Source organism: Pongo pygmaeus, chromosome 11 (assembly GCF_028885625.2).
Source record: "Pongo pygmaeus isolate AG05252 chromosome 11, NHGRI_mPonPyg2-v2.0_pri, whole genome shotgun sequence".
Taxonomy (NCBI): domain Eukaryota; kingdom Metazoa; phylum Chordata; class Mammalia; order Primates; family Hominidae; genus Pongo; species Pongo pygmaeus.
Genome location: NC_072384.2, coordinates 71,593,979 through 71,620,070, shown reverse-complemented (window position 1 = coordinate 71,620,070; position 26,092 = coordinate 71,593,979). Strand labels below are relative to the sequence as shown.

The window sequence follows — 26,092 nt, the reverse complement described above, 5'->3', positions numbered from 1 at the left end:
TATTCTCAAGAAATAAATTGGAAACTAACTGTGCAGGCTTGAGGGACAAGGCTTCCCTGACCTTGAATTAGTCTCAGCTTTCCAATTCGTTCTTAAGAAATGAATTGGAAGAGACTAACATGCTCACAAGATTGTCCATAAAACAAGACCAAATTGTACCCTCTTGACTATAAGCCCCATGGAGCAATGCCAGGGGTCACAGATTGTAGCCATCCCTGGCTGCCAGGAACTGAGGAAAATGGTGAACTCTAATTATCTAAGTTCCCAGGAAATTATACCTATTTAATCTCCTTCCTTCAGATATGTGCTCTTTGAAAAACATTCCAAAAAAAAAAAAAAGAGAGAAATGTGTAATATAGAAAATAGAAGTCCCTCACAGTCAGGTAATTACTGTTAACAAATTGATGTATATTCATTCATCTGGACTTTTTTTCTATGCCTATACTCATTTGCTGGACTTTTTTTTTTTTTTTTTTTTTTTTTTTTTGAGACAGGGTCTCATCTGTCACCCACACGGGAGTGTGGTGGCACGATCATGGCTTACTGCAGTCTCAACCTTCTGGGGTCAAGTGATCCTCCTGCCTCAGCCTTCTGAGTAGCTGGAACTACAGGCACACACCACCACACATGGCTAATTTTTCTATGTTTTGTAGAGACTGGGTCTCACTATGTTGCCTAGGCTGGTCTCAAACTCCTGGGCTCAAGTGATGCTGCCACCTTAGCCTTCCAAAGTGCTGGGATTACAGGCATGAGCCACTGTGCCCGGCACTATTTGCTGGACTTTCGAAGGGAAGATACCCATTTTTATCACGACCAGTCACACAGGTATATAGAATAAAAGACAGCAGACTAGGCAAGTCACACGCAAAAGCATAGGAATGCACAATATTATTCATGTCTTTATTGCAGTCTACTGTGCATTCTTCTCTCTTCCTTTTGCCTTCGCTCTGCATCTGTTTCTCTTCTTTCTTTTATTTTTCTCTCTCTTGTAAAATTACTTATTTTCTTGTGGCTTTTTTCCCTTTCCCTCATGAAGTGATGATATTGGTTATCTTCCCATATTTTTCCATCTTTGTTTACTCTTTTGCTATATTTATGGTTCTATGTTTGCTGTTATGTTCTTAGTGGTTTTGGTTTAAAATATTTGGTCCTGTAGGACTGTGTGAGGCCAGTGCCTATGGAAAGCAGTTTGATCACTAATATCAGAGGTTGAAGATGTTTGTAATTTTGCCGTTTCCTGCATATAAGTATGCAATCGTGTTCCTTAGTCAGTTAGCAGTTACACAAAAGCGACTCTGCAGTAAGACTCTCTAAGTGGAGATCATGAAATAAGAAGGGATTTAATAATAGAAAGAGAAAACTAGCCGTATGTCCCTTTCTCCCTCCCGCTCTCCACCTCCACTCCCCAAACTGGCTGAGAAACTAAGCAGTAGTGCATTTTTTAACTTCTTCTGCTCGCCTCTCACTGAACACATTCTATATTCAAGACTGAAACTGTTGAAACAAACAAGAGGGGCAGATGCTGCCATGACCTGTCTTCCCATTGAACTGAGCTCCTCTGTGCTCACCCCATCCACTTTAACCCAGAGAATAACCTGTGTGGAGTGCATTCTCCTCATCTGAAGCACACACAAACATCACTGCATTTTCTTTTGCTTGATAAAGGATAAAGGAAGAAAGCAGCAGCTGCTCTAGGAGCAGACAGCAAACAAGCCTCTCTGTGGTAGCACCACGGCCTTCACAAAAGGGGATTCAGAGAGCCGGGCAAACACACACATCCAGCCCAAGACTTCCGCACAGATTCACCTGCCAAAATTATTAATTAAACATGTAACGAGCTGTCCAGGTGAACTGAGTCTAAAGCACATTTTCCAACTAGTCTTTTATTAAGATGGAGGAGCGAGAATATGGTTGAAGAACTAGAAACGGCTTCAAGATCACCTAATCCAACTCTAACCCTACCCCTTCTAATTTTAAGATAAAGACAGTGAGACCCAGGGAGGTTATAGAAGATTTATTCCCTTTCAAGCCTGTATATATTTTAACACTGGAGGTTTTTAAAAACATTTTTTTTACATTAGTACAGCACTCCTTGCAGCGTCTTACACACAAGAGCTCAGCAGATATTCCTAAATGATGATATTATACTTTTATTGCATTATATTTCTCCACTGGGTTAATGGGAAGCCCAAAAAATTATGAAGTATGTTTTTCAGAGCTTTGGTTGTACATCCAGTGTCTACTGACTCATAAAACCAGTGTATCAAAGATGGAGACAATTTGCTTTGATAACAAATTTTTTCCAGATTCGTCTTTTACCAGGTAAAGTACATGGTAAATTATGATTCCTTTGATAATCAGTTTCCAAAGAAAAGAATTGAGTATTGCTTTCTTTTTCCCCCCCAAAGAAAGCTCTTCACTATCTTTTGGTGAATTCTGCCTGGTCGAAGTCAGGCAGAGCACGATTTCATTGTTTAAAGGTGCCACTTGGTTGCTTTAGGTAAACTTTTATTTTAAAAATTTCCTGGATTTACAGTTTTATTTTATTTGACAGTAATATGGAGCTTCAGTGGTAGAACAATATACCTGTAGTAATATTAAACAGATTTTTATATCAAAGACATATATAGTGAAAAAATAACCATACAATTATAAAAAGGTTTACAATGAAAAGCAATAGGTCGGGTGCAGTGGCTCATGCCTGTAATCCCAGCACTTTGGGAGGCTGAGGCAGGCGGATCACCTGAGGTCAGGAGTTCAAGACCAGCCTGGCCAACATGGCAAAATCCCATCTCTACTGAAAATACAAAAATTAGCCAGGCATGGTGGCGTGCGCTTGTAGTCCCAGCTACTCAGGAGGCTGAGGCAGGAGAACCGCTTGTACCCGAGGAGGCGGAGGTTGTAATGAGCTGAGATTGTGCCACTGTACTGCAGCCTGGGTGACAGAGCAAGACTCCGTGTCAGAAACAAACAAACAAAACAATTCAGCATCAGAGCTTTGAAGATATTGTTCCATTATCTTTCAACATGCAGTATGGCTGATAAACTCTAATGCTGAATCCCCCTTCCTCTCCCAGGTTGTCTGTGTTTTCCCCTGTGAAAGCATTCAGGATCTTAATTTTATGCTGTGGATTCTGAACTTAATAATTTGGCCTGTGAGTCGATCTTTTTAGGTAAGTGGTAGCGGTACAGTGGTTGAGAATCTAAGTGAGTCGTTCTTTTTAGGTAAGTGGTAGCGGTACAGTGGTTGAGAATCTAAGTGAGTCATATTGCATGGGCCAAATTTCCAGCTCTGCCACTTACTAGCTGTGTGACCTTGGTGAAGATAACCTTCCTAGGCCTCACTTGAGGATACCAAGTACCTCAGAGGGTTGTTAATGAGAATTGAGATAACTCATGCAAGTGCTTAGCCGACAATAGAAAGTGCTCAGTAAATGTTAGTAACGCTGCTCAAACTTCAGGGAGCTCTTATAGTCTGAAGATTCGTTTCTTCAACTTTGAGGCATTATCCTCTTCCTTTGGTTATGTTCTGTTTGCTCTTCCTCTCTGAAATTAAAATTATTGGTTATTGAATTTCCCACACTGATCCTCTGTTTTCTCTTTTTTTCTTATATTTTCTGTCTCTCTTTTTGATGTTCTGGGAAATTCCCTCAACTTTATATCTCAGTCTTTCTGCCGCTTGAGTTAGAGCAATCATTTTTAATTTCTCAGAGCTCTTTTCTATTCGCTGATTTTTCCTTTTTCATACTGTTCTTTCATATGTGATTGTCTTTTCTTACCCAGTTTTTATTTTAAACACTTAAAAAGGTCGGGCAGAATGGCTGACACCTGTAATTCTAGTACTTTGGGAGGCTGAGGCAGGCTGATTGCTTGAGCTCAGGAGTTCGAGACTAACCTAGGCAACATGGCGAAACTCCATTTATACCTCCGCCACCTCCCAAAAAATATGTATATATAAAATTAGCTGGGCATTGTAGTGTGCACCTATGGTCCTGGGTATTTGGGAGGCTGAGGTGGGAGGATCGTTTGAGCCCAGGAGGTGGAGGTTGCAGTGAGCCAAGATTGCACCTCTGCAATCCAGCCTGGGTGACAGACCAGGACCTTGCCAGTCAATCAATCAGTCAGTCATACAGGTTGAAAGAACCATACTGAGAACACCTGTATTTAATTCCACCTATATTCAACACTTTTACAAACTTTGTCACATTTGCTTTATATATGTATACACAAACACACACACACACACACATACACATACACGCCCCAATACACAAACATATTTTTCTGGACCATTTGAATGTAAGCTACAAATGTCATGACTCTGCTCCTAAATGCTAAGGCATGTGACTCTCAGGAATAAAGACATTGTCCTACATAATGACAGTACCACTATCACAACTATGAAAATTAACAAAATTCCTTACCAATTGTGTCCATATTCAAAATTTCCTTCTGTTGGCCAGGCACTGTGGCTCATGCCTGTAATCCCAGCACTTTGGGAGGCCAAGGCAGGTGGATCACGAAGTCAGGAGATCGAGACCATCCTGGCTAACATGGTGAAACCCTGTCTCTACTAAAAATACAAAAAATGAGCCGGGCGTGGTGGCGGACACCTGTAGTCCCAGCTACTCGGGAGGCTGAGGCAGGAGAATGGCATGAACCCAGGAGGCGGAGCTTGCAGTGAGCCGAGATCGTGCCACTGTACTCCAGCCTGGGCGACAGAGCAAGACTCCGTCTCAAAAAAAAAAAAAATTTCCTTCTGTCTCAAATATGTGCAAAATCTACCAAAATGTACAATGTCCATACCTTTTCACTCAGCGATTTGGTCACTATTTATCCTACATACACACTCCCAAATATACAAAATGGTGTATACAAAAGCCTATTTGCTGCAGCATTGCTTGTAGTAGAAGATAGGAAACAACCTAAATGTCCTTTAATACAGTATTGGGTCACATTGACATCGAGCTATGGAATATTATACAGTTGTTTAGAATTAAGGTGTTTAGAACTGAAGTAACATGTACTGGTAGAGATATGCATTAACTGGAAAAGATACTCGGAGTACTGCATGTAGTATATCAATATTTGTGTTTGTAATAGAAATGGACATTTGTAGACTGATAATTCTGGGGAATAAAAGAGAAACTGGTAAAAGTAATTGTAAAGAAGTGAATTGGGTGGCGGTGTGAGAGGGCAGTTTATTTCTCATCAGATACTTTCATAGATTTTAAATTTTTAATTTTTACTTAGAAAGCCCATGACTGCGTTGATTTTTTTTTTTACTAAGTATATGTTACATAATTTTTAAAAATAGTGCTTAAAGTAGATGGATATTCAGTCCCATAGAACAATGATTCTCAACGAAGGATGATTTTGCTCCCCACAGGACATATCTAGAGACATATTTGGTTGTCACAACTAGTGGTGGGGGTGGCACTACCGGCATCTTAGTGGGTAGAAGCCAGGGATGCTGTTAAACATCCCACAATACATAGGTCGGCCCCACACAAGAAAAAATTATCTGGCCCAAAATGTCAGTAGGACTGAAGCTGAGACACCCGGAAATACAGTGATTCTTAAGGATGCAAAGGTTTGAGAAGAGCTAAGCAAGACTAAAGGAATAAACAGAAAGGTGCATATGCCTAACCATTCAAATCATTGTGCATTTAATATAAGGCCAGGCACAGTGGCTCACGCCTGTAATCCCATTTTGGGAGGCCACGGTGGGTGGATCGCTTGAGCTCAGGAGTTTGAGACCAGCCTGGGCAACATGGTGAAACCCTGTCTCTACCAACAACAACAAAAATATATAAAAATTAGACAGGCCTGGTGGCACTTGCCTGTGGTCCCAGCTACTTGGAGGGGCTGAGGATGCAATGAGCCGAGATCATGCCACTGCACTCCAGCCTGGGTGACAGAGTGAGACCGTCTCTAACAACAACAAAAAAAAGGTAATTCAAATTTCTAGCCATGAAAGAGATGGTTGGATAAGTCCAATATGCACCTGTTTGCATAGAGTTTATTCAAATTGGGACATTATAAAGTTCCCACAACCTTAGCTTATGGTGATAATTTTAACTGTTGTAAAGGTAGCAGAGTCACTGTAAGAATGAGGTTAGACTAATGTCCATGACTTCTAGGACTTTCATCTATTGGTATACTTGTATATGTATGCATAGCACATATACAATAGGCATTGCAGCATTGTTTGTAAAGGAAAATATTGGAAACAACATAAATATGTTACTGGTAGAGTAACGTATGATATATCCACACAATGGAATACCATGCTGCCATTAAACAAGATAGCTCAAATAATCCCCAAAATAAAAGTAAAAAAGCAGTTAGAAAACGTGGTAGGTCATCACATATACATATGGTATATAAAAAATATATATACATACATGCTCCCTTTTGCATGTATCTCTGAAAGATACACAAGATATTGATAACTGGTTGTTTCTGGAGGAATGCAGTGAGGAAATTTTCACTGCATGCCCTGTTGCTTTTTATTTCCATGTGCATACTTCCTATTGAAATATCACATATACGTAAACACAGCTCTGCCCAACTCAGTGAGTAAACTAAATGCACTGTATAATTCCACCACACCTCATAAAACAAGAATGAAATATTTATAATAGAAATGTAAAGGCATATGTGAACACAGAAAAGTTGAAGATTAAATGTTGAGAGGAAGAGTAACTTCAGGCTATATTTCAAGAGGCATTGATAATTTCAGTCATTGCTATCAAATATACTCTTAAGGTTTTTTGTTTTTACTTTTTTCTTATTTTTAGAGATGGGGGTCTCTCTACGTTGCTTAGGCTAGTCTTGAACTCCTGGGCTCAAGCTATCCTCCTGCCTCAGCCTCCCAAGTAGCTGGGACTACAGGCATGTGACACCAAGTCCAGCTTTTTTTTTTTTTTTTTTTTTTTTTCTAGAGGACAGAGTCTGGCTTTGTCACCCAGGCTGGAGTACAGTGGTGTGAACATAGCTAACTGCAACCTTGAACTCCTAAACTCAAGCGATCCTCCCACCTCAGCCTCCCAAGTAGCCTGGCTTGCACCACCACAGTTGTGCACTACCAAGCCTAATTTTTCTTTTCATTTTGTTTTGAGATGGAGTCTCACACTGTTCCCTGGGCTGGAGTGCAGTGGTGCAATCTCGGCTCATTGCAACCTCCGCCTCCCAGGTTCAAGCGATTCTCCTCCCTCAGCTTCCCAAGTAGTTGGGATTATAGGCGCCTGCCACCACGCCCAGCTAATTATTTTTTATTTTTAGTAGAGATGGAGTTTCTCTATGTTGGCCACCAAGCCCAATTTTTAAATTTTTTGTAGACGGGGGCTTGCCATGTTGCCCAGGCTGGTCTTGAACTACCGGCCTCAAGCAATCCGCCACCTTGGCCTCCTAAAATGTTGGGATTACAGGCATTAGCCACCGTGCATGGCCAAACATACTTTTCTTAATACTTGCTCCTCTAAAAGTCCCTCTTAGAACAGCCTAGTGGGCTGGCATGCTTTACTTGGCTGGCCTACTTGATGGAAGATGAGATGGAGTAGAAGTGAGGAGCCTGGTGTATATTCCTGGCTTTGCCACTTACTTGTAGTGTGGCCTCTGGATTTATTGTCCATTTATAAATTGACAGTGTAGACTGCAAAAGTTACATTTTTTAAAAAAACAGGTAATTCATATCAAGGAAAAGATTTTATACATGCACACACAATTCAACCTTCCCAGTAAAATAAATGTAAATAAGATATTTTATCTATGGAAACAACAAACATCCCACATCATTGAAATTCTGTTAAAATTGGCATATACATTCACATCGGGTAGTATTTTAACAACGATTCTGCAAAATATGGCATGTTTATGTAATAGAGCCATAGACATATTCTTATCCTTTAACTCAGTTAACTACATTTCCCAGGAAATGATTTCACAGATACAAATATATACATGCACAAAGATATACTACTATGTTCCAAGTATATACACAGAGATATACAAATGCAAAAATAATTTTATTTGGAAGTATTATGAGTACTTTATTAAATCAGTATTTAATAGTTAAACTGGCTTTTAAATTCTAAGAAAAAGAACTTAAGAATTAATTTAAGGAATTAAATCAGTTGACCTCTCAGGTGTGATTCTAATCTTATTATCAAATATGGCCTTGGTGGTTTTGCTGCCAGCTCTTCTCTAGTAGGCAAAGATGGCAGTCAATCAGGTCTGATAGATTTCCAGCCTAGACAAGGCTCTTGTACAACAAACTGGTGCCCCAGCAATTTGGAGACAATCAGGGACACAGTCCTTTTTCCCTCCCTTCTCACACAAACTATGTCACGTATAAACTATGAATATCCTTGTGTGACTTAGAAAACTGTTTTATTTTAGACATATACCACATCTACACCCACATCTGAGTATAAAAGTATAAGGGTAAGGAGAAAGGATATGAAAACGACAAGCACAGAACCTAGAACAGGGAGGGAGTGAGCCTAGAGATCATTCTAGTACAACCTCAATTTTACAGATGAAAAACCTGATGCTCAGAAGGAAATATATGTAGAGAAAACGTAATTTGTAGAGGACAGGGAAAAAGAGGCCAGGCACAGTGGCTCAACACCTGTAATCCCAGCACTTTGGGAGGCCGAGGGCAGATCATTTGAGGTCAGAAGTTCAAGACCAGCCTGGCCAACATGGTGAAACCCTGTCTCTACTAAAAATACAAAAATTAGCTGGGCATGGTGGCTCAGGGCTGTAATCCCAGCTACTTGGGAGGCTGAGGCAGGAGAATGACTTGAACCCGGGAGGCGGAGGTTGCAGTGAGCTGCATTCCAACCTAGGCAGCAGAGACTTCGTCTCAAAACAAACAAACAAAAGAATAGGAAAATCAGCATCACATTTTCTTTCTGGTTTTTATACAAAAAAAATCTTGAAAGATAATTGGTTTAGATGGTATTGATGCTTTCTTCAGAGCTCATCTTTAAGTATCAGTTGTGAACTGTCAATAAAAAAATTAAAAATTAGCCAATTTAGATGAAAGACAAATTGCTTTCATATCATTTCAGAAAGGATTTTAACTGAACTAGTTCATTTTATCTGTAGCAAATTATGTACACAGATATAATCTCTCAGAAGTCAAGTTTTGTCTATATACAGGCTTCTAAGATGAGATGGTTTGAAACTTTTATAGCTCCCTCATTTTAAGGGAACAGTAGTGCTGTTGGTATGCTGCTGGCCACAGCTATTTTGTGTCCAGAGGCTACCAGTTACTTTACTTCTCTGACAGATTTTACGGATGGAAATTTATCAAAGGACAAGATAATGCCTGTCCAACTTGGGATTCTGCCCCAAGCATCCATCAAATCAGATTTTTAAAAGTAAATTTCAACTTACATCCTGTTTTTGTTATATAATACCTTGTTTACTAGCATACATTATAAACATCTCAAACTTTTACTGTGAATGATTCTGTTTCCAGCAATCTATTTATACTCTACTTCATTAAAAACAAGACTATATTAAGCAGTTTGTCATTATTTTTTCTTGCTGTATTTCAATACCTTGGTAACCTTACAGCAAATCCGAACAGATGGGCATCTCATTTTACACAAGATATATTTTAATAATGATGTGTAAATTGGATTTTTATACACTGATTTCTATCTTCTATTTTTATTTATAGAATGTTTATGCTAACTTCTAAGTTATCTTCAAATAATATTTGATGCCAAAATTTTGGCTTTTAGGCTGTATCTAGTTTGATTTCCCTCTTACCTGCCTTCCCAAACAGTTTAGAGTTAATAGGATTTTATTTAAAACAAAATAAAACCTACACTAATAACATTTCCTATTATGAAAAATCATTAAGAACTTAAAACAAATTACAAGGAAAAAACCAAACAACCCCATTAAAAAGAGACGTGAACAGACGCTTTTCAAAGAAGACATACGTGTAGCCAATAAGCATATGAATAAAAGCCCAATACCACTGATCATTAGAGAAATGTAAATCAAAACCACAATGAGATACCATCTTACACCAGTCAGAATGGCTGTTATTAAAGTCAAAAAATAACAGATGCTGGCAAGGTAGTGGAGAAAAGGGAACACTTATAAACCGTTGGCGGGAGTATAAATTAGTCCAACCACTGTGGAAAGCAGTGTGGCAATTCCTCAAAGAGCTAAAAACAGAACTACCATTTGACCCAGCAATTCCATTACTAGGTAGATACTCAGGAATATCAATCATTCTACCATAAAGACACACGCATGCAAACATTCACTGCAGCACTATTCACAATAGCAAAGACATGGAATCAACCTAAATGTCCATCAGTGACAGATCGGATAAAGAAAATGTGGTATATACACACCATAGAATACTATGCAGTCATAAAAAAGAACAAGATCATGTATTTTGCCAGGACATAGATGGAGCTGGAAGCCACTGTCCTTAGCAAACTAACACAGGCACAGAAAACCAAATACTATATGTTCTTACTTAACAAGTGGGAGTAAATGATGAGAACACATGGACACAAAGAAGGGAACAACCGATACTGGGGCCTACTTGAAGGTGGAGGTTGGGAGAAGAGCAGAAAAATTAACTATTGGGTACTAGGCCTAGTACCTGGGTGCTGAAATAATCTGTACAAGAAACCCCCGAGACACTAGTTTACCTATGTAACAAACCTCCACTGTACCCCGGAACCTAAAAGTTAAAAAAGAAAGAAAAATCATAATGAAAAAATAAAATTACCAGGATAACCTTAAAGAAATGTTTTAAAGGTGTCAGATGTAAAATCTTAGAAGCAAAGTGTGGAAGGAATGATAAGTATTTAAGAATGAGGTTTATTGTAAGTATTTAAGAATCATATCATCACACATTAACATATCACAACTAAGCATTTATTATACTGTTTAAGAAGGGAAGCAATTGCAGTAGTATTTCAGAAGCTATATCTTTCTTTAAATGCAATATATGCTCATAAACTCTAAACAGTATTTTAAAATATACAATCTCTCCAAAAGAAAATATTCAACTAAAGATAGATAACTTTTAGTATAAGCAAAATGTCACAAGATTTTAAAATTAAAGTCATCAGATTTTTCACAGCACATTGTACAGAAAATTTGCAAGCTTCCTGTACAGAGCAGTATAATCTTTACTCTTGAGCAAGTCGTTCAATAACACGCCGGTAATCTTCCACTAGTTCCTGAAAACTCTCTTCCAGCTGTTCATGTTGCATGCTTATTTCTATTTGGTTCATCTGGTTTGTCAGTTCTTCTGGTCTGAGACATTTTCTCATCTTAGCAAGATCTCTCTGCTTTTTCTAAGTGACAAACAATTATTTGTTAGATGAAGAAAGCAAATATATTTCCTTATAGTCTTACAATTTTAAGTCTCCAATGTTAAAAATAAGAATAGTATGAATATGCCCAAACTTGTCCCACACTGTTTTTTTTTTTTTTTTTAGGGAAGCTTAAACATAATGTTAACCATGAATTGCAAACCCTCTAAAAAGAGTTAACAAAGAAGACCTGGTATTTGTGTCCAATGATGGTAAATATAGACATGTGACTAGCAGCCCCCTCCAAAACTTTAAAGAACTCTGGGCAGTATAGACACTAAAATACTTGTTTAATAAATAAAAGACATTAGCTGAAGAAAGACAACTGAGATTAAGTGCTATTATTCTTCATTTTACTATTCAATCATTAATTAATTACATTTTAAATTCCACCCAGTGAAGTACTTATGGGCCACACGCTAATTTTAACATAAACTGTTAGAAATGTTTCAGAAAGACAAATGGAAAACTGCTATACTTTAAAAATATATTAACTAGCATTTGAGTCTTTATTAAGTTCCAGACATACATTACCATACTAAACCCTCCCGGTTTGACTTAGGATACCGCTATGCTGAGGAGTTTGCAACAGGTAGCTGATAACAACTTTTATGCAGGACACTGTGTCAGAGATGTTTAGGATGGGACTGGAGGACTGGGCAGCTACTGCAGTAGTTCATGCCAGAGTTGATGAAAGCCTAGATCAAGTCAGCAGCAGCAGAGATGGAGAGGACAGGGCAGATTTAGAGGAGAAAATACTGGGTGATATGAGGAAGGAAGAATGAAGAATAACTCCAAGATCCCTGGTTGGGTGGCATTATTGCAAATATGAAGCTTTCATGTTTCGGATGTACTGTTCTAGAACTCCTGGGCCCAAGTGATCCACCCACCTTGGCCTCCCAAACTGTTGGGATTACAGCCATGAGCCACCACACCCGGCCCAGTTCTGGCCTTTTAGACTGGTGAACTGGCTGGACAGGTAAAGGTACTTAATAATAATATAAAAAAGAATTATCATTCTTTAAGAGTAGAAAATACTTGCACTTATGAACTACAGGGATTCCCATTATTTGGCATTAGCTGTGTGACTACTATTTGTACTCAGAATTTCTATCTTTCACTTGTTATATTTTATATAAAAGTCACACTAATATCTAAAATATATAATTCAATAAATTATTTTACTTTAGTAAAATCTTAATACTCTTAAATGTTGCCATCTATTTATACTGTTCTCTGTGCCCAAATTTCATCATTAAGACATTTTCTAGCTAACAAATATTACTTAAAGATCAAAACCTTTGGAAAGTACCATTTCTACCCATTTTCTGATGTTTCTGAATTGATAACATCAAATAATAAAATGCTACTTTGGACAATTTTTGAGGAGACCATTATAATTTATTACAAACCTGCTATATGCAGATGATGGTCTGTAAAACAGAAAAACTATTAAACTGCAATGAAATGACACTATGAGGAACTATTCATACATCTGTGTATGAATTCAAGATAAAATGATTTAGTCATAGGCAAATAATAATTTTATATTCAGAATATGAACAGAATTACAATGACAAATTAGGAAATACAATTGCCCTGCACAGTAAAAAGACGCTATGAAGGAAAAGTTGGGATTCAGCAAGTAGTGTCAGCCAATGAACCATCAGCATTCAAGACTGACTCTATAAAGCAGAATCCATGGCAAATAAAACTTAAATTTTCTTTAAATTTACAAAGGAAAACCACAACTACGTGTACCTGATCTAGTTAGTTAATTTACTTTCTCAAATTGTAATGCAGATTCAACTTGGTCATTTATGTTCCCAGCTATTGTGATGTATAACCCTATAGGTATAGTATATATAAATGTAGCGACATTTCATCATTGAGCAACTGTACTCAATAATTATCTGTTGAATAAATTAAATATTCTGCCAATCAGCCCACTACTCAGCTGCAACTAGATGACAAATTTTCTTCTTTTTTGAGATGGAGTTTTGCTCTTGTCACCCAGGCTGGAGTACAATGGCACAATCTTGGCTCACTGCAACCTTTGCCTCCCAGGTTCAAGCAATTCTCCTGTCTCAGCCTCCGGAGTAGCTGGGATTACAGGCACCTCCCACCATGCCTGGCTAATTTTTGTATTTTTAGTAGACACAGGGTTTCACCATGTTGGCCAGGCTGGTCTCAAACTCCTGACCTCAGATGATCTGCGGGCCTCAGCCTCCCAAATTGCTGGGATTATAGACATGAACCACCACACCTGGCCTTTTTTTTTTTTTTAATTTTTTTTTTTTTTTTTTTTTTTTGAGATGGAGTCTTGCTCCGTTGCCCAGCCTGGATTGCAGTGGTGTGATCTCAGCTCACTGCAACCTCTGCCTCCCGAGTTCAATGATGTCCTTGCCTCAGCCTCCCAAGTAGCTGGGATTACAGGTACCCACCACCACACCCAACTAATTTTTGTACTTTTAGTAGAGGCGAGGTTTTGCCATGTTGGCCAGGCTGGTCTTGAACTCCTGAGCTCTGGTGACCTGCCCACCTCGGCCCCCCAAAGTGCTGGGATTACAGGCATGAGCCACCACACCTGGCCTAGATAGCAAATTTTCATTCACATAAGGTGGCATAAACAATATCCATCCTGACAATGTCCAAATGATAAGGCCAATTTGATCTAGGAGGGATATGGAAGATGACAAAGAAGTGAGAAAAAAGGGCAAGAAGAATGTTTAAAAATATAATAGTACTAACATGGTTTCGGCTATGGTAAAGTACAGAGATTATATTAATAAATAGCAACAAAGGCTATTTTTAGGAAGAAGAAAGCAAAAGCAAAGAGAATATATATATATATAAAACTTTGCTTTTATCTGGGAAGAGAGAAAAAAGAGAATATATATATAACAACTGAGAAGACAAGAAACTTGGGAAAAACAAGATAATTTGTTAGGGAAGAGACTAGGCATTCAGATTTTTTAAAGATGCATGCAAATGAAAGAAAAGCTAACCATGGTAGACTATCCTTGGGATAAGTTTGTTTGTTTGTTTGTTTGTTCTGAGACACAGTTTCATTCTGTCGCCCAGGCTGAAGTGCAGTGGCACAATCTCAGCTCACTGCAACCTCCACCTCTTGGGTTCAAGTGATTCTCATGCCTCAGCCTCTCAAACAGCTGGGATTACAGGCACGTGTTATCATGCCCAACTAATTTTTGTATTTTTAGTAGAGATGGGGTTTCGCCATGTTGCCCAGGGTGGTCTTGAACTCCTGACCTCAAGTGATCCACTTACCTCGGCCTCCCACAGTGCTGGGATTACAGGCGTGAGCCACTGCACCCGGGTTTTTTTTCTTTTTTTTTTTTCTTTTTTTTCAGACGGAGTTTTGCTCTTGTCACCCAGGCTGGAGTGCAATGGTGCAATCTTGGCTCACAGCAACCTCCACCTCCCGGGTTCAAGCGATTCTCCTGCTTCAGCCTCCCAAGTCACTGGGATTACAGGCGCCCACCACCAAGCCTGGCTAATTTTTGTATTTTTAGTAGAGACAGGGTTTCACCACGTTGGCCAGGCTGGTCTTGAACTTCTGACCTGAGGTGATCCACCCGCCTTGGCCTCCCTAAGTGCTGGGATTACAGGTGTGGGCCACCACGCCTGGCCATGAGTGAGAATTTTTATAAATTACTGGAAGAATATTTCTACTTTTGTAAAAGTTAATTTTACAAAATGACTTGGACTGTCTCATATACTGGCATTTGGTAGCTTTTCTTCTGTTTTAAACAGTGAGAAGAATACAGTGTTTAAGATTCTTGAAAGTCCTACCTTATATGGGCTAATTAGTCTTCTTTTAATATCCAGTCTATAGCTTCTGTATTGTTCGGCATCACTCATGTCAGTTACCAGTAGTCGAAGAATTTCATAAACTCTTCTAGCATGTTGCTAGAATGAAACAAAAGAAAATGTGAACATTTTCAAAGTAAAAATAATGACACTTTCCCAAAAGAACACAGGATATATTTAATATCTGCCATGAGCAAGGAATTGTGCTAGAAACCAGAGGAAAGGCAATAAAAGTAGTTGCCCTCAAGCAGTCTAGTGGGTAACACAAATGATTATGGTATGGATAATTTAATGTGGCACGATCATAGTTCACTGCAGCCTCAACCTCCTAGACTCAAGCCATCCTCCCACCTCAGCCTCCTGAGCAGCTGGGACTATAGGCATACGCACCACACCCGGCTTTTTTTTTTTTTTTTTTTTTTTTTTTTTGTAGAAATGGGGTCTCACTTTGTTGCCCAGGCTGGTCTTCAACTCCCAGCTTCAAGCAATCCTCCTGCCTCAACCTCCCAAAGTATTAGAATTACTGGCATGAGCCACTGCCCCAGCCTTCCTGACAGATTTTAAATAGGAATGTAAGCAATATGCACAAATTTTGAGTTTTAAATAAGTCACTCTTTCAGCTACAAAGAAATGGTAGCAAAAAGAAGTGCAGAGAGACCAATCAAGAAGCTGAGTTATTACATCAGATAAAAAACGATGAGGGCATGAACTGGAACAGCACAAGTAAGAAGACCAAGGGGACAAGGACTCTAGAAACATATGAGAGGAAAAACTGACTTAGAGAAGGACATGAAAATGTGAGTTTTCACAGCCTAGGAGAGATTTAGGAGGCAGCAGAAAATAGAAAATCTGAAGAAAATTCTAGTCTAAGGGCAAGGATTTAAGCAATGTCAGTATATAGGTAAGAGTTAAAACCATAAGGCTGGTTAAGGTCACCTGAGGAAAGCATATACAGTGATAAAAGGAGAAAGGTCAGAAACCTGGTAGTACAGTGACAGTTAAAAAGCAGACAGGGCTGGTCATGGTGGCTCACGCCTGTAGTTCCAGCGCTTTGGGAGGCCAAGGTGGACAGATCGCTTGAGCCTAGCAGTTTGAGAACAGCCTGTAGGAACCCTGTCTCTACAAAAATTAGCCAGGTGTGGTGGTGTACCCCTGCAGTCCCAGCTACTTGGGAGGCTGAGGTGGGAGAGTCATGCAGTGAGCCATGATTACACCACTGTACTCCACCTCAGGTGACAGAGCAAGAGACCCTGTCTCAAAAAAAAAAAGGAAAAGGAAAAAAAAAGACAAATGGTATCAAGGAAATATCAGAAGAATCAGGAAGTTTTTGGTAGCACTGAAGCCAAAGGAGAACCACAGTTTTTCTGTTGGTGTTGTTTCACTTATATATTTATTTGGGCAAGGAGTATGGGTAGGTTGGGAAGGTAATATTTTCTGACTTCCTGGAAGGGAACCTGAGTTGAACCTGAAAAAATGAGTACTATCTGGCCAGGCAATTAGGAAAAGGGAGTAGTATTTCAGGTAAAGAGAACAGAATATGTAAAGGAATACAGAAGGAAGAAGGATGTGGCAGAGTTGGGAAATAGCTAGATCAGTAAAGCCAGAGCATGTGGCAAAGCAGCCAGAGCATGTGGCAAAGTACTAATAGGCTGAAGCTAGCAAGGTAGGCAGGGTCCAGATTATCATGGGCTCTTTGTGCTCTAGGTAGGGAGTTTGAATTCCTTTTTTAAGAAAGCACCATTAGAAATATATATATATATTCATATGCCCTTTCTTTTAAAAGCTGAGCTATTAAACAAATTTCTTTTCTTTTTTTTTTTTTTTAAGATGCAGTCTCTCTCTGTTGCCCAGGCTGGAGTGTAGTGGCATGATCTCGGCTCACTGCAACCTCCGCCTCCCAGGTTTAAGCGATTCTTCTGCCTCAGCCTCCTGAGTAGCTGGGATTACAGGCACGCGCCACCACGCCCAGCTAATTTTTGTATTTGTAGTAGAGACATGGTTTCACCATATTGGACAGGCTGGTCTCGAACTCCTGACCTCGTGATCCACCCACCTCGGCCTCCCAAAGTGCTGGGATTACAGGCATGAGCCACCTCGCCCGGCCTAAACAAATTTTTCTTTTTTTTTTGAGATGGAGTCTCGCTCGGTCGCCCAGGCTGGAGTGTAGTGGCACCATCTCGGCTCACTGCAACCTTCGCCTCCCCAGGTTCAAGTAATTCTCCTGCCTCAGCCTACCGAGTAGCTGGGACTACAGGCGCATGCCACCATGACCAGCTTTTTTGTATTTTTAGTAGAGATGGGGTTTCACCATGTTAGCCAGGATGGTCTCGATGTCCTGACCTCATGATCTGTCCGCCTCGGCCTCCCAAAGTGCTGGGATTACAGGCGTGAGCCACCACTCCCAGCCCATCCCACATACTTTCATAATCCAAATCCTACTCATTCTTCAAGGTTTACATCAAATGCCATCCTTTCTATGAAATAACCACTGATTTCCTTGCTTACATAAATGTAATAAACTTCCTTCTCTGAACTTCCATATTATTTTTTCTGTACCTATCTTCAGACATTTACCACTTTAAAATTTAAATAAATATATAAAAGTATATAAAATGAAATACGTGTTTTACTTCAACCCTTCTTCCCAACAATAATGTCTCCAGGGGTACAACTACTTTAAAGAGTAAAAATAAGATCCTATTATCCATCTTTCCTCTGCTTGTTATGCTTAATATAGCAATAACACCTATTATCTTCCCATTTTATTAATGAGGAAACTGAGGCACAAGGTAAATTAAATTGCCATAAATCACAGAGCAAGTGTTGGAGCTAGATTTGAACTCAGGCGATTTGGCTTCAAAGCTGTACTGTTAACCATTGCTGGTTCCCACACATGTATTCTTAATGTCCTTATAATATTTTAGTTAAGGTATACACTTCAAAAATTTGTTTGTAATTTAAATGTTTTCCTCCTACAGAATAAAAATACCTTATTTATTTTGAACTTCTGTTGTGCCTCTATCGCCATATCTTCATTGAATCCTTGCATTAATTTTTCCCGGGAAAAACAGGGCAAATCTTGACAAAGCTTCACAAGCACAAAGTCTCGTAATTTTACATAGCTTTTGGATGGATCTTCCGCTAAATAAATAAAGCAGAATAATATTAACATTTCCCTGATGGTCAATATAATTTCTTCATCATTTGCAATCTCAACATATATGCTAGGCTAGGAAGGCAAATATTCTTTAAAAAATTACACATACAAAAGTTACAACATGAAAGGATTATTCCTTATAAATAAAACTATTATCTTTGTCAAAATAATAAATCCAATCCTTTTGCAAAGACATTTGTATTAATATTTGTGAATCAAGAGCTACCCATTTCAAATTTAAACTTTTTTTTTTCTTTGAGACAGAGTCTCACTCTGTTACTCAAGCTGGAGTGTAGTGGCATGATCATGGCTCACAACAGCCTCAACCTCCCAGGATCAGGTGATCCTCCTATTTCAGCCTCCCTAGTAGCTAGGACTACAGGCTCCCGCCACCACACTCGACTAATTTTTGTATTTTTTGTAGAGACAGGGTTTCACCATATTGCCCAGGCTGGTCTCGAATTCCTGGGCTCAAGTGATCGACTCGCCTCAGCCTCCCAAAGTGCTAGGATTACAAGCATAAGTGACTGCGCCCAGCCTCAAATTTAAACTTTTTAACTGGCATGGTATCACATGCATCTTAGTTTTGATTCCAATTAAAGTAGCTGTGCAAATGAGAGATTCAAATTTGGATGAACAGATCAGGCACAGTGGCACACGCCTGTAATCTCAGCACTTTGGGAGACCTGAGGCAGGCAGATCACTTGAGGCCAGGAGTTAGAGACCAGCCTGGCCAACACGACAAAATCCCATCTCCACTAAAAATACAAAAATTAGGCTGGGCGCAGTGGCTCATGTCTGTAATCCCAGCACTTTGGGAGGCCAAGGCAGGCAGATCACCTGAGGTCAGGAGTTCGAGAACAGCCTGGCCAACATGGTGAAACCCTGTCTCTACTAAAAATACAAAAATTAGCCAAGCATGGTGGTGCATGCCTGTAATCTCAGCTACTCAGGAAACTGAGGCAGGAGAATTGCTTGAACCTGGGAGGTGGATGCTGCAGTGAGCTGAGATCGCACCACTGTACTCCAGCCTGGGCAACAGAGCGAGACTCCTTCTCCAAACAAACAAACAAACAAACAAATTAGCCAGGTGTGGTTATGCACATTCCTCCCAGCTACTCAGGAGGCTGAAGCATGAGAATCACTTGACTCTTGGAGGCGGAGGTTGTAGTGAGTGAGCCAAGATTGCGCTATTGCACTCCAGCCTGGGTGACAGAGACTGTCTCAAAAAAAAAAAAAAGGAAAAAATTCATACAGAAAGACAAAGGACCCAGAATAGCCAAAACAATATTGAAAAAGAGCAGGCTGGGCACGGTGGCTCACATCTGTAATCCCAGCACTTTGGGAGGCTAAGGCAGGTGGATCACGAGGTTAGGAGTTCGAGACCAGCCTGGCCAACATGGTGAAACCCCGTCTCTACTAAAAATACAAAAATCAGCCGGGCGTGGTGGTGGGTGCCTGTAATCCCAGCTACTTGGGAGGCTGAGGCAGAAGAATCACTTGAACCCAGGTGGCAGAGGTTGCAGTAAGCCAAGATTGTGCCACTGCACTCCAGCCTGGGCAACAGAGCAACTTCATCTGGGGAAAAAAAAAAAAAAAAAAAAAACTTGAAGGACTCAACACTTTCTGATTTCAAAACTTACTTCAAACCTATGATAATCAAGACCATGTGACACTAGCATAAGGACAGACATACACATGAATGGAACTGAACTGATAGTCCAGAAATAAAACCATAGATTTAGGTCAGTTAATCTTGGAGAAGGTTGCAAAGACAATTCAATGGGGGAAAGAAGAGTCTTTTCAACAAATGGTGATGGGACAATTGGATCTCTATCATCAAAAGAATAAAGTGGGATTCCCTTTCCTCACACTATACATAAAAACTAACCAAAATTGATCATAGTCCTAAATTTAAGAGGTAAAACTATAAAACTCTTAGAAGAAAACACAGGAGTAAATCTTCATGACCTTTGGTTAGACAATGGTTTCTTAGATAATGAGACCAAAGCATAAGCAACAAAAGAAAAAACAGATAAACTAGGTGACAAAAATTTTAAAACTCTTGTGTTTCAAATGATACCAGTAAGAAAATGAAAAAAATAACATACAGAGTGGGAGACTATTTGCAAATCATGTATCTAATAAAGCACTTGTATCCAGATTCATATAAATTGGTATAAAAACTCTTATAATCTGGTAAAAAAAAAAAAAAAAAAAAAGACCCAACTAAAAAATGGGCAAAGGATCTAAATTGACATTTATCAATAAGATATATACAAGTGGATAATAAACACATGAAAAGATGCACAGTCTCCCTAGCCACAGGAAATGTGAATCTAAACCACAATGATATACCACTTCATACCTACAAGGATGGCTAGAATTAAAAACACAGTAACAGGTATTGATGAAGATGTGGAGAAACCGAAACCCTGATACACTGGTAATGGAAATGTAAAATGGTGTAGCCATTTTGGAAAATAGTCTGGTGATTCCTCAAAAAGTTAAACATAGTTACCAGATTTCCCATAATTTCCAGTCTTAGGTATATGCCCAAGAGATATGAAAACACAGGTTCACATAAAAATTTGTACATGACTGTTCCTAGTAGCATTATTCATTCATAAGAGCCAAAAAGTGGGAATAATCTAAAATGTTCAACTGACCAATGAATAAAATGACATAACCACACAATGGAATATTATTTGGCAATAAGAAGAAATGAAGTACTGTTATATGCTATAAGAATGCACCTTGAAAACATTATGCTATGTGAAAGAAACTAGTCATATATTGCATGATTCCAATGTTCAGAATAGGCAAATTTATAGAGACAGAAAGTAGATTAGTGGTTGCCTAGGGATAGGAGTTGAGGGGAGGAAAGGAGTGCTAACAGGGACTTCTTTTGGGGGTTTCTTTTATGGGGGAACAGAATATTCCAAAATTAGATTATTTGCTAGGAGTGCTAGCACTTTGGGAGGCAGAGGTGGACAGATCTCTTGAGACTAGAAGTTCGAGGCCAGCCTGGCCAACATGGCAAAACACCGTCTCTACTAAAAATACAAAAATTAGCCAGGTGTGGTGGCACATGCCTGTGATCCCAGCTACTCAGGAGTCTGACGCATGAGAGTTGCTTGAACTCAGGAGGCAGAGGTTGCAGTGAGCTGCAATCACACTACTGCACTCCAGCCTGGGTGACAGAATGAGACTGTCTCAGACCAACAAAAAGATTATGGTGATGGTTGTGTTGTAAATATCATGTTAAAACTGTCTACTATAAGTGAATGAATTGTATGATGTGTTAATTATATACCAATAAAGCTATTTTTTAAAAAAGCCTGAGACAGGGTAATGTCTTATGATTCCAAGAAACACATTCATTCATTCAACTGATTTGTACTAAATACCTTTTTTATGCTTCTATGCCACAGTTAATTATACACATCATATGCATGTAGTTATTAAGTGCTATTTGACTATGACTTTAAAATAGTAAGAATTGAAATCAAGTCACTGCATCAATTTGGGATGAAATTATGATCTATTAAGAATGGTGAAATCAACAGTAAAACAAAATAAGTAAAATACAGACTTACACAGAAAATAAAGTAAACCTAAGACTGTTATGTAATTTGTCACCCTATCCCATTCTTCAGTCTTTTCTCACTTTAATTTACCTGCATCATCCAGTTATACAAGCCACCCAGAAACCTGGAGGACATTTATTTCTTTTATCTGCTTCCACCAGTATTTTTGTCAACTAATAACCTTTTTTTAACTCATTCTCCTTACCTGTTCTCCCCTGCGTTATAAAATATAAACTGAACTCTGACACCACCCTACATTAAAATTGTTCAAGCATATAAGAGAGGAGAGGAAGGAACAGAAAAAATACTTGAAGAAATAATGGTCAAAAACTTCCCAAATTTGATGAAAAACACTGGTCAACACATCTAGGAAGCTCAAACTTCAACTAGGAAAAACATAAAGAGATCTACACCCAAACATATCATAATCAAACTGTCAAAAGTGAGAGAAACAGAAAATCTTTAAAGCAGCAAGAGAAAAATGACTCATTAGAAACCAAGGAGGTCAGAAGTCAGTGGGATGACATATTCAAAGTACCAACAGGAGAAAAAAAACCTATCAACCAAGAATTCTGTATCCAGCAAAACTATCCTTTAAAATAAAGGTGAAATAAAGATATTCCCAGAAAACCAAAGACTGAGGAAATCTGCTGCAAGCTGACCTGCCCAAAAGAAGTATTAAAGAACTCCTTCAGGCTAAAAGAACATAGTACCACTGAAATCTACATGAAGAAATTAAGAATACTCATAAAAATATATATAAAAGTTAGTATATATAAAAGTTAGATTATTTTTTCTCTTTTCTTCTCTCAACTAATTTAAAAGACAATTACATAAAGCAATAATTATAAACCAGTGTTTGGCTTATAGTAATACATAAGGATGTGGCCAGGAACGGTGGCTCATGCCTGTAATCACAGCATTTTTGGAGGCCAAAGCAGGTAGACTGCTTGAGCTCAGGAGTATGGGACCAAAATGTACAAAAATTTAACCAGGTGCGGTGGCATGTACCTTTAGTCCCAGCTACTCGGGAGGCTAAAGCAGGAGAATTGCTTGAACTTGGGAGGCAGAGGTTGCAGTGAGCCCAGGTCACACCTTTGCACTCCAGCCTGGGCAACAGGAGTAAAACCCTGCCTCAAAAAAAAAAAAAAAAAAAAAGATGTAATCCTACTGAGTAGCTAGGACTACAGATGTGTGCCACCATACTCTGCTAATTCTTTTTTTTTTTTTTTTTTTTTTGGTAAAGAGATAGGGTCTTGCTATGTTGCCTAGACTGGTCTGAAACTCCTGGCCTCAAGTGATCCTCCCTCCTTGGCCTCCCAAAGTATTGGGATTATAGGCATTAGTCACTGAGCCCAGCCTAAGAAAATAACTTAAAAAAAAAAAATTTAAAAAACCACAAAGGAATTGAAATGGTTCAATAGAAAATATTATTTAACACAAAAGAAGGCAGTAAAAAAGAAACAAAATGACAAAAAGGGTTAGGTGTGGTGGCTCACACCTGTAATCCCAGCACCTTGAGAGGCCAAGGCAGGAGGATCACTTGAGCTCAAGAGTTCAAGACCAGCCTAGGCAACATAGCAGGGCCTCGTCTCCACTAAAAATAAAACAAATCAGCAAAGCATGGTGGCATACGCCTGTAGTCCTAGCTACTTGGCAGGCTGAGAGGGGAGGACAGCTTGGGCCCAGGAGTTTGAGGCTGCAGTGAGCCATGATCACGCCACTGGACTTCAGACTCTGACAGAGCAAGACCCTGTCCCCCCTCCCCACCAAAAGAAATGAGACATATAGAAAACAAACAGCAAAATGGCAGGCATAATTCCAAACATAGTAATAATTACATTAAATGCATGTATATTAAAATACTCTAATCAAAAGGCAAAGAGTGTCAGACCGAATTTTAAAAGATCCAACTATATGCTGTCCACAAGAGAAACATTTTAGATTCAAGATGGATAGGTTCAAAGTCTAATGATGAAAAAAGATGGCTGGGTGCTGTGGCTCACACCTTTAATCACAGCACTTTGGGAGGCTGAGGCAGGCATATCACCTGAGGTCAGGAGTTTGAGACCAGCCTGACCAACATGGTGAAAACCCATCTCTACTAAAAATACAAAAATTAGCCAGGTGTGGTGGTGGGCACCTGTAATTCCAGCTACCTGGGAGGCCAAGGGAGGAGAACTGGTTGAACCCGGGAGGCAGAAGTTGCAGTGAGCCAAGATTGTGCCACTGCACTCCAGTCTGGGTGACAGAGTGAGACTTCGTCTCAAAAAAAAAAAAAAGAAAAAAGATATACCAAGCAAACTATATGCAGGCTAGAGTGGCTATATTAATATTAGGCAAAATAGAGTTTAAGGCCAGGTGCAGTGGCTCATGCCTGTAATTCCAACACTTTGGGAGGCCAAGGCAGGTAGATCGCTTGAGCTCTGGAATTTGAGACCAGCCTGGGCAATATGGCAAAACCCTGTCTCTATTTTTTTTTTTAAAAAAAGAGTTTAAGACAAAAAAGGGGCACATTTTATAATGATAAAAAAGTTTATTCATCAGGAAGATATTACAATTATAAACAAATGCACAACTAACAACAGAGTCCCAAAATACATGAAGAAAATACTGACAGAATTAAAGGGAGAAATAGACAATACAACAAAGTCTGAAATTTCAATACTACACTCTCAATAATCGATAGAACAATTAGACAGAAAACTGGCAAAGATATAGAAGGCCTGAAAGGCACTATTAATCAACTTGGCCCAACTGATATTTACAGAACATTCTACTCAATAACAGCAAAATACATGTTCTTTACAAGTGTACAAGGAACATTCATCCAGGAAAGACTTAATGTTAAGCCAGGGATCAATAAACTATGATGGCCCATGGGCCAATCTTGCCTGTGGCCTGTTTTTGTATGGCATGTGAACTAAGAATGGTTTCTAAAGGGTTGTTTAAAACAAGCAAAACAACAACAAAAACCAAGAGTATGCAACAGAGACTGTGTGTAGCTTGCAAAGCATAAAATACAACCTATCCTTAAAAAAAAAAAAAAAAAAAAAGTTTGCTGACCTCTAAGCTTGAACAGAAAACAAAACTCAATAAATGAAAAAGGGCTGGGCATGATGGCTCACACCTGTGATCTTAGCACTTTGGGAGGCCAAGACGCGGGCACTGCTTGAGCCCAGGAGTTCCAGAGCAGCCTGGGCAACATGGCAAAACCCCGTTTCTACAAAAAAAGTAAAAATTAGCTGGGTGTGGTGGCGTGCACCTGTAGGCCCAACGACTTGGGAGGCTGATGCAGGAGGATCACTTGAGGCCACGAGGTTGAGGCTGCAGTGAGCCATGATTGTGGCACTGCACTCCAGTGTGGGCGACAGAGCAAGACTCTGTCTCAAAAGATAGCTAGGTAGGTAGATAAATAGACAAACAGAATAAATGAATAAATGAAAAAGGTTCACTGGAAGGTCATGCAAAAATTAAATATAAAATCACATAAATAAATGAAAAAGGACCGAAGTCATACAAAATACGTTCTTTTTTTTTGGAGACAGAGTCTTGCTCTGTCGCCTAGGCTGGAGTGCAGTGGCGTAATCTTGGTTCACTGCAAACTCTGCCTCCCGGGTTCACACCATTCTCCTGCCTCACCCTCCGGAGTAGCTGGGACTACAGGCACTCACCACCACGCCCGGCTAATTTTTTGTATTTTTAGTAGAGATGGGGTTTCACCATGTTAGCCAGGATGGTCTCGATCTCCTGACCTCATGATCTGCCTGCCTCAGCCTCCCAAAGTGCTGGAATTACAGGCGTGAGCCACCACTCCCGGCTTTTTTTTTTTTGAGACAGAGTTTCGCAGTTGTTGCCCAGGCTGGAGTGCAATGGTGCCATCTTGGCTCACCACGACCTCCGCCTCCCAGGTTCAAGTGATTCTCCTGCCTCAGCCTCTCAAGTAGCTGGGATTACAGGAACGTGCCACCACGCCCAGCTAATTTTGTATTTTTAGTAGAGATGGGGTTTCTCCATGTTGATCAGGCTGGTCTTGAACTCCTGACCTCAGATGATCTGCCAGCCTCCGCCTCCCAAAGTGTTGGGATTACAGGCGTGAGCCACCGCACCTGGCCCTAAAATATGTTCTTTAACAACAGTGGAATTAA

General features: G+C 39.5%; 2 protein-coding genes across 2 annotated transcripts in view; one reads left to right on the top strand and one right to left on the bottom strand.

Annotated features, from left to right (window-relative positions):
• Positions 1 to 26,092, top strand: part of SLC25A12 (solute carrier family 25 member 12) — a 225,185-nt gene that overhangs the window by 5,305 nt on the left and 193,788 nt on the right. The window lies entirely within an intron of this gene.
• The window catches only part of HAT1 (histone acetyltransferase 1), a 71,964-nt gene continuing 56,776 nt past the window's right edge, over positions 10,905 to 26,092 (bottom strand). The window contains exons 9-11 of the mRNA XM_054477034.2: positions 18,187 to 18,338; positions 15,180 to 15,296; positions 10,905 to 11,348 (exon numbers count right to left, since the gene is read on the bottom strand). Coding sequence (XP_054333009.1) covers positions 11,181 to 11,348; positions 15,180 to 15,296; positions 18,187 to 18,338 — 437 coding nt within the window. The 3' untranslated portion in view covers positions 10,905 to 11,180. The remainder of the gene's footprint in view (positions 11,349 to 15,179; positions 15,297 to 18,186; positions 18,339 to 26,092) is intronic.